The sequence below is a fragment of the Leuresthes tenuis genome, unplaced genomic scaffold, assembly GCF_036924035.1.
Source record: "Leuresthes tenuis unplaced genomic scaffold, fLeuTen1.0.hap1 SCAF_1, whole genome shotgun sequence".
In the NCBI taxonomy this organism is placed as follows: Eukaryota; Metazoa; Chordata; class Actinopteri; order Atheriniformes; family Atherinopsidae; genus Leuresthes; species Leuresthes tenuis.
The window spans coordinates 35,699,781-35,709,214 of NW_027325355.1; the positions used below are offsets into that span (position 1 = coordinate 35,699,781).

The following is a 9,434-nucleotide window of genomic DNA, read 5'->3' on the forward strand; positions in this document are numbered from 1 at the left end:
TGTGTTTATATGTATCAGACGGCTGCGTTCTTCTCTCACTTTCTTTAAGTTTAGCACAGGTTTAACATTTACTTCAGCTCAGTTCGTCTCCAGCTGCCAGTTCACCACGGCGGACCGGAGCAGCGCCCTCATCACTGCTGACAAGGCACCAACCCATAAGTTTATCATCCAGATACTTAAACTCTTAGACTCGGAGGGACTATTCCACCTTTTCCATATTGGGAGGTCTTATGGGCTGACGTTTCGATGGCTCAGACTATTTAAAAATGTCAGAACAACAGAGTTACATCTTCAGGCCACTGAGCTGCATCCTGTACGCTCAGCACTGTTAAACAGAAGTGGAAAAACACCCAAAACCAGCACCCGTATAAACAGAAAGATAATGATATTCATAACATAAATAATAGTATAGTAGCTATAGTAATGAAAATAATAACAGTGAATGTGATGCTGATGAATAATAAATTTAAGAGTACAGTAGAAAGTAAGATTATTGCACTTAGTCAGACTGACTTTAACCGTTACTGTGCTCCAGTATGATGCTTTTTATTCTTCCAGCTGTAATTTAACTTGTCTTATTTTATTTATTTACATTAATTAGTAGTACTTTGTAGTAACCGGATGTGTTCCCGTTGATGCTTTTATTGTGAAACTCCACACCGGAAGTCCGCTTGTTGTTTATATTCGCTCCTCCTGCGCTCGGTGTCACCGACTGTCCTCCAGAACCGACCATGGCCGCCCTCCTGCTGCTGCTGCTCGGCCTCTCCACGGCCTCCGCCTGCAGGGTTCAGATCCCGCCGCACGACCAGGTGGCCCGGGTCGCGCGCTTCATCTCCCACCAGTGCGACTGGGCCTCCATGGCCACCATCTCCACGCACAAGCCGGTGATCGGTCAGCCGTTCTCCAACGTGTTCTCGGTCAGCGACGGGCCCCACGGCACCAGCTCCGGGGTTCCGTACATGTACCTGACCCGCATGGAGATCTCCGTGCAGGACCTGGAGGTACCGGCTGTAGCAAAGTGCTCATATTTACTAAAACTAAACTGCTGAAAAGTTTCATCATAACCAGGAGAGTTAATTTTACAGCTTAATTCACCAGAACAAGCAACAAGTTATCGGGAAGTTAACGTAACTTCAGTTAAGTAAGCGTGACTCAGCAGTTTGAAGTCATGTGACAGAAAGCAGAAGCAGGCTGTCAGCTCGCGATAAGGTGTCCAGAACTGGCTGCACACGCACGCGACCAAATATCAAACTGCTGCTGTAAAGTGCCATGAGACTGTCAGGTGTGTTACCTGATTTATTATCAACCTTTCAGGACCTTACCTGCTTTAAACAGGTATCACCCTGCCATTGGATAACCAAACTCCGCCCACACCCACCTTGTCTTCTTTAAATGTTTCTGATTGAACAACTTGGATGTGGGCGGGGCATTGCACCTCAGATTCACTTGGTTTTAACTCTCTGGGCTAGTTACCTATCTGATGGTCTAACCTTACCTGTAAGTTACTTGTTAGCTGCCTCACCTTCCTGATAAGTTACCTCTCAGCTCGGGCTGGTTAATAAATTGATTTGATCGATTAATTAGAATTTGATGATTTGATTTTATGGAAATCGTTTTTCCCCTTTAATAATCCTCGTCAATGCTCTCTTTGGGTGAGTTACCTGTCTGAGGAGTTAGTTACCAGTCTGAGGAGTTAGTTACCTGTTTAATGAGTTGGTTACCTGTCTGATGAGTTGGTTACCTGTCTGATGAGTTGGTTACCAGTCTGAGGAGTTGGTTACCTGTCTGATGAGTTGGTTACCAGTCTGATGAGTTGGTTACCTGTCTGATGAGTTGGTTACCTGTTTAATGAGTTGGTTACCTGTCTGATGAGTTGGTTACCTGTCTGATGAGTTGGTTACCTGTCTGATGAGTTGGTTACCTGTCTGAGGAGTTGGTTACCTGAGGAGTTGGTTACCTGTCTCAGGAGTTGGTTACCTGTCTGATGAGTTGGTTACCTGTTTAATGAGTTGGTTACCTGTCTGATGAGTTGGTTACCAGTCTGATGAGTTGGTTACCAGTCTGATAAGTTGGTTACCTGTTTAATGAGTTGGTTACCTGTCTGATGAGTTGGTTACCAGTCTGATGAGTTGGTTACCTGTCTGATGAGTTGGTTACCTGTCTGATGAGTTGGTTACCTGTCTGAGGAGTTGGTTACCAGTCTGAGGAGTTGGTTACCAGTCTGATGAGTTGGTTACCTGTTTGATGAGTTGGTTACCAGTCTGATAAATTGGTTACCTGTTTAATGAGTTGGTTACCTGTCTGATGAGTTGGTTACCAGTCTGAGGAGTTGGTTACCTGTCTGAGGAGTTGGTTACCTGTCTGATGAGTTGGTTACCTGTCTGAGGAGTTGGTTACCAGTCTGAGGAGTTGGTTACCAGTCTGAGGAGTTGGTTACCTGTCTCAGGAGTTGGTTACCAGTCTGATAAGTTGGTTACCAGTCTGATAAGTTGGTTACCAGTCTGATAAGTTGGTTACCAGTCTGAGGAGTTGGTTACCAGTCTGATGAGTTGGTTACCAGTCTGATGAGTTGGTTACCAGTCTGAGGAGTTGGTTACCTGTCTGATGAGTTGGTTACCTGTCTCAGGAGTTGGTTACCTGTCTCAGGAGTTGGTTACCAGTCTGAGGAGTTGGTTACCAGTCTGATGAGTTGGTTACCTGTCTCAGGAGTTGGTTACCAGTCTGAGGAGTTGGTTACCTGTCTGAGGAGTTGGTTACCAGTCTGATGAGTTGGTTACCAGTCTGATGAGTTGGTTACCAGTCTGAGGAGTTGGTTACCTGTCTCAGGAGTTGGTTACCAGTCTGATGAGTTGGTTACCTGTCTGATGAGTTGGTTACCTGTCTGATGAGTTGGTTACCAGTCTGATGAGTTGGTTACCAGTCTGATGAGTTGGTTACCTGTCTCAGGAGTTGGTTACCAGTCTGATGAGTTGGTTACCTGTCTCAGGAGTTGGTTACCTGAGGAGTTGGTTACCAGTCTGAGGAGTTGGTTACCAATCTGATCAGTTGGTTACCTGTCTGAGGAGTTGGTTACCTGTCTAAGGAGTTGGTTACCTGTCTGATGAGTTGGTTACCTGTCTGAGGAGTTGGTTACCTGTCTGATGAGTTGGTTACCTGTCTGATTAGTTGGTTACCAGTCTGATGAGTTGGTTACCTGTCTGATGAGTTGGTTACCAGTCTGATGAGTTGGTTACCAGTCTGATGAGTTGGTTACCTGTCTCAGGAGTTGGTTACCAGTCTGATGAGTTGGTTACCTGTCTGATGAGTTGGTTACCAGTCTGATGAGTTGGTTACCTGTCTGAGGAGTTGAACCTGTCTGAGGAGTTGAACCTGTCTGAGGAGTTGGTTACCTGTCTGAGAAGTTGGTTACCAGTCTGATGAGTTGGTTACCAGTCTGATGAGTTGGTTACCAGTCTGATGAGTTGGTTACCTGTCTGAGGAGTTGGTTACCTGTCTGATGAGTTGGTTACCAGTCTGATGAGTTGGTTACCAGTCTGATGAGTTGGTTACCTGTCTCAGGAGTTGGTTACCAGTCTGATGAGTTGGTTACCAGTCTGATGAGTTGGTTACCAGTCTGATGAGTTGGTTACCTGTCTGATGAGTTGGTTACCTGTCTGAGGAGTTGGTTACCTGTCTGATGAGTTGGTTACCAGTCTGATGAGTTGGTTACCTGTCTCAGGAGTTGGTTACCAGTCTGATGAGTTGGTTACCTGAGGAGTTGGTTACCAGTCTGAGGAGTTGGTTACCAGTCTGAGGAGTTGGTTACCAGTCTGATGAGTTGGTTACCAGTCTGATGAGTTGGTTACCTGTCTGATGAGTTGGTTACCAGTCTGATGAGTTGGTTACCTGTCTGAGGAGTTGGTTACCTGTTTAATGAGTTGGTTACCTATCTGATGAGTTGGTTACTTGTTCTATGAATGACTTGTCTGCTATGTTAAATGTCTGATGACTCAGATATCAGCTGTCTAACCTTTCCTGTGAGTTACCTGTCTCACCCTTCCTTTGCCACCCTTCCTGCAGGTGAACCCTCAGGCATCTCTGTCCATGTCTCTGGCTCAGACTGATTACTGCCAGCAGCAGGGCTTCGACCCTCAGAGTCCTCTGTGCGCCCACATCATCATGTCAGGATCCGTGCTCGAGGTACGACACACGCAAACTCACACCTCTGCCCACCTGTGTGCCTCGGTGTTGTCCTCTGACCAGTCACATGACTCCTGTTGATCAGGTGAACGGGACGGAAGCAGATTTTGCAAAGAAAGCTCTATTCAGTCGACACAAAGAGATGATCGACTGGCCGACCGACCACAACTGGTTCTTCGCCAAGTTCAACATCACACAGGTAGCAGAACCTCAGATTACCTCTGACATCACTGCTGCTCTCAGCCTATCAGATGAAAGGAAGTCACCTCAACATCCACCTTTTTTCCCTCGTCTCCCAGGTGTGGGTGTTGGATTATTTTGGCGGGGTGAAGACTGTCACTCCAGAGGAATATTTCCAAGCTCCACCACACAGGAAGCACCACTGAAGGTGAGAGCTTCTGGTTGTTGTAGTTCTAATGATTCTGTTTGTAGTCCTGCATCGTTATGTGTTTAAATCTGACTCCGCCTCCATTTAAAGAGACATGAGCACATTTTCAGGCTCGAGTCTCAATTGGAGACAAACCAAGAGATGATAAAAGAATAAATGTCATGCTCCAGGTATGGAACACCATTTCTGCCATTTGAACAAAACGTTAAAACACTGGGGCTAACAAAACCTTTTCAAAATGTTTCATTTTAACATCGAGAAGTCAGAAGTAAGGAATGTTTTAAAATCAATTATGTCGAGTTCGAGTCAAATTAAAACTACGTCTTTGTTTAATTGAAATAATTTGTCTAATCTATTCAAATTTGGATTTGTTTGATCAGTTTTTTCATCTTTTTTATCTTCTTTACCAACAGTTTTTTAGTTATTTCTAAAAAAAATATATTTTTTTAAAATAAATCTTTTCAACTTTTGTTTTTTTCTAATATTTGTGGAAGTATTTTTTGTTTGTTTGAACTGTTTTTAAGAAGAAAAAACTTCACATTTTAACAACCAGATAATCAACAGGCTGCAGATTAAAAACAGTCAAAGATAAAGAAAAATTCTGACCTTCATTGGATTTTGAACACATTTCCACATGTTGTTCTTTTCTTTTTTTCCTTTTTGATCCTTTCCTGGTTTCATGAATCAGTAAAAAGTCTTTAATCAGATCCTGATTCTTCAGTGTTGAACTGGTGTTCATAGTTTCATCTGTTCTCAGAGTCCAGAAATCATCAGTTAGGAGGAGGAACAGCAGCTCAGCATCTGTCACATCTGTCTGCTCCACAGCCAACGGACTCATCAAAGTGTCTGATTTATTTTTATTTTATTTTTTCCCCCCCTGGTTCACTTCATCAGTCTCTAAATTTCACCCGGACATCTTCCATAGAAACACTTCCTGTTAGCTGTGAGCTACCGGCGTCACTGATACGGCGTTTTGTTTCATTCATCGGTTTACTGGAACATTTTGAACATGAAGACGCCTTAATTCAGATAAAACATGTCTGTTTTCTGGTGTTAATGTGGGACTTTCAGGCCTTTTATTCAGGCATCTTCTACAGCTCTAAAAAGTATTTTTGTTTCTGTTTTGTAGAAATTCGTGATAAAAAATTCCAGTTTTCCAGTTTTTTTATATTTTACTTTTGAAAATGAGCACGAAGACAGATATTTCTTTATATATATAAAAAAAATGACCAGTTTCTCACATTAAAGTTTAAATCTACATGAATAGAAATGCTCCTCCTCTGCATAACACTTCAGTTATTGTTGATTTTCCTGCTGATGTTTCCCTAAATGTTCACCTGTGCTTTTATTTTGTATTTTTTTCTGTTCAGGAATCAAACCTGCAACCCTGAAATCTTCCTCAGGCGCCTGTGATTTGTTTTTATGCCCCAGATCAACAAGCCTTTGAAATTCACTTTATTCAGTTTTATTTATTAAAGGACACAAATTTGAAAGAAGTGATTTTGGTTTTGAACTGTTAGTTATTCAGAAAGGTTCATAAACATTCAGTCACCTGTTAAACATAAACCTGCCGACATAACACAGGTGTGTTCATGACTTTGTGTGTGTGTGTGATATTAAAATAAAGAATATAGTTGTAGTGTTGGATTTGGGCCACTAGAGGGCGTTAGAATTATTACGAAAGCCATTAAAACAAACAAGGTAAGAAATCAGAGGCACTTTACACATATCAGTGTTTGTTTGGAACAGTTTTTATTGAATATTTCAGACAGATTTTATAGTCACATTAAATAAGTTTCTTCTTCTTGTCTGTTTGTGTAATTTTCTTTATATTAAAGTTTTACGGTGTGTGATTTGCAAGATTTGTGCTGCTCTTGGTTTTAACTACAACGTTCACTTAATAATAATCAAAAAGACAGATTCGGATAAGAACAATTGTGACAGATGTTTCACTTTCTTTTCTTTTATTGGATTCAGTTAGGTTTTATTTTTGATTGATCTTTCAGTAATTCTGAGCCATCAGTTTTGGCACCTTTTGGGTGATCTAGTTGTTTAAATGTAACAGAGTAAAAGATCATGATAGGAAACAGTTACACATTTATATAAACATACAGGTAGAAAACTGATGTCCTGTTTTTAAAGATGCCCAGAACTTAGCTAACATGGGGGCGGGGCTTCCTTCAGAAGGGGCGGGGTTTCTTTTAGAGTGGGCGGGGTTAAACTTTTTTTTCTAAGATCGTTTGCCTTAATCGTCTCTTCATTCTGCATCAACTTTACAACCTTCTACCTTTCATAAAACCTCGAGTTACCTGTGAAATGTTTGTTTTTATGAGAGAAAAATAAATATCTTTTTCAAAAAATTTACGTGTTTTCCTAATTTATATTTTGCTTTATTTAAAACCTTTAAGGTTAGCATCTGTTTCAGAGGACAAAAGAAGGAAACAATTGTATGAGCTAAGAAGGAGATGACTGAACTTAAAGGTGGTAATAAGCTGCAGGAAAGACGAGACCATTCTGAAATGTTCGGAGCTGCAGCACTTAAATGGGCTCATATGTGCTGTTCCAGTCTCCGATAAATAATATAAATTTAAATATGGTTTTGGTAAAAGCTAATCTAAAGTTCAGCTCAAGGACTTTCCTCTCTCATGTCCTGAGGAAACACTGAGGAAAAATAGATTTTTAAATACTGTGTCTGATCCCTTCGCTGAACAAATTCAGTTTTTGTTGCCTTATTTCTGTCGGTGCAGCAGGTCGCTCTCCATGTAAGAGCTGCCATATTAAGAAGAAGAGCGATGTTCTGCGAAGAAGAAGAAGCTGGAGGAATCAGTGGTTGGGGATGCTTTTTTTGAAAGGATCAGAAATCCAGATCCATACTGTGTTGAATCGACCTCATCATGATTAAATTATGGTTGAAATAATTTCATGAGGCCATGTTGAGCCCATTTTCTGAAACCAGCAAGGGAGTAAAGTCCGTTATGTAGCCAGTATGTGTCAGTGAAGAGGTCGTTTTCTCCAGAAAAAGCCTCCTGGATAAGGTTTGCCTCCTGGATAAGGTTAGCCTCCTGGATAAAGTTGGCCTCCTGGATAAAGTTGGCCTCCTGGATAAGGTTGGCCTCCTGGATAAGGTGAGCCTCCTGGATAAGGTTAGCCTCCTGGATAAGGTTAGCCTCCTGGATAAAGTTGGCCTCCTGGATAAAGTTGGCCTCCTGGATAAGGTTGGCCTCCTGGATAAGGTTAGCCCCCTGGATAAGGTTAGCCTCCTGGATAAAGTTGGCCTCCTGGATAAAGTTGGCCTCCTGGATAAGGTTGGCCTCCTGGATAAGGTTAGCCCCCTGGATAAGGTTAGCCCCCTGGATTAGGTTGGCCTCCTGGATAAAGTTGGCCTCCTGGATAAAGTTGGCCTCCTGGATAAGGTTGGCCTCCTGGATAAGGTTAGCCTCCTGGATAAAGTTAGCCTCCTGGATAAGGTTGGCCTCCTGGATAAAGTTGGCCTCCTGGATAAGGTTGGCCTCCTGGAAAAATTTGGCCTCCTGGATAAGGTTGGCCTCCTGGATAAGGTTAGCCTCCTGGATAAGGTTAGCCCCCTGGATAAAGTTGGCCTCCTGGATAAGGTTAGCCCCCTGGATAAAGTTGGCCTCCTGGATAAAGTTGGCCTCCTGGATAAGGTTCGCCTCCTGGATAAGGTTAGCCTCCTGGATAAAGTTGGCCTCCTGGATAAGGTTAGCCCCCTGGATAAAGTTAGCCTCCTGGATAAGGTTGGCCTCCTGGATAAGGTTAGCCTCCTGGATAAGGTTAGCCTCCTGGATAAGGTTGGCCTCCTGGAAAAATTTGGCCTCCTGGATAAAGTTGGCCTCCTGGATAAGGTTAGCCTCCTGGATAAAGTGGGCCTCCTGGATAAGGTTGGCCTCCTGGATAAAGTTGGCCTCCTGGATAAGGTTAGCCTCCTGGATAAGGTTAGCCTCCTGGATAAGGTTAGCCTCCTGGATAAGGTTAGCCCCCTGGATAAAGTTGGCCTCCTGGATAAGGTTAGCCTCCTGGATAAAGTTAGCCTCCTGGATAAGGTTGGCCTCCTGGATAAGGTTAGCCTCCTGGATAAAGTTAGCCTCCTGGATAAGGTTAGCCTCCTGGATAAGGTTAGCCTCCTGGATAAGGTTGGCCTCCTGGATAAGGTTAGCCTCCTGGATAAGGTTGGCCTCCTGGATAAGGTTAGCCTCCTGGATAAGGTTAGCCTCCTGGATAAGGTTAGCCCCCTGGATAAAGTTGGCCTCCTGGATAAGGTTAGCCTCCTGGATAAAGTTAGCCTCCTGGATAAGGTTGGCCTCCTGGATAAGGTTAGCCCCCTGGATAAGGTTAGCCTCCTGGATAAGGTTAGCCTCCTGGATAAAGTTAGCCTCCTGGATAAGGTTGGCCTCCTGGATAAGGTTGGCCTCCTGGATAAAGTTAGCCTCCTGGATAAGGTTGGCCTCCTGGATAAGGTTGGCCTCCTGGATAAGGTTAGCCTCCTGGATAAGGTTGGCCTCCTGGATAAGGTTAGCCTCCTGGATAAGGTTAGCCTCCTGGATAAGGTTAGCCCCCTGGATAAAGTTGGCCTCCTGGATAAGGTTAGCCTCCTGGATAAAGTTAGCCTCCTGGATAAGGTTGGCCTCCTGGATAAGGTTAGCCCCCTGGATAAGGTTGGCCTCCTGGATAAGGTTAGCCTCCTGGATAAAGTTAGCCTCCTGGATAAGGTTGGCCTCCTGGATAAGGTTAGCCTCCTGGATAAGGTTAGCCCCCTGGATAAAGTTGGCCTCCTGGATAAAGTTAGCCTCCTGGATAAAGTTAGCCTCCTGGATAAGGTTGGCCTCCTGGATAAGGTTAGCCTCCTGGA

At 43.6% G+C, this 9,434-nt stretch overlaps 1 protein-coding gene across 2 annotated transcripts; it reads left to right on the forward strand.

The window, feature by feature from the left end:
* The first annotated feature begins 660 nt into the window (after window positions 1-660).
* On the forward strand, window positions 661-6,765 carry LOC140288861 (protein CREG1-like). 2 transcript variants are annotated; one of them, XM_072379221.1, is made up of 5 exons: window positions 661-1,001; window positions 4,060-4,179; window positions 4,265-4,378; window positions 4,479-4,567; window positions 5,325-5,931. In XM_072379221.1, the coding sequence occupies exons 1-4, from the start codon at window positions 732-734 to the stop codon at window positions 4,563-4,565; spliced, it is 591 nt and encodes a 196-aa protein (XP_072235322.1). In that variant the 5' UTR covers window positions 661-731; the 3' UTR covers window positions 4,566-4,567; window positions 5,325-5,931. The 2 variants fall into 2 exon arrangements, with proteins under 2 accessions (XP_072235322.1, XP_072235321.1); XM_072379220.1 differs by lacking the exon at window positions 5,325-5,931 and adding an exon at window positions 5,938-6,765 and having other exon boundaries at window positions 663-1,001.
* Window positions 6,766-9,434: the final 2,669 nt, after the last annotated feature.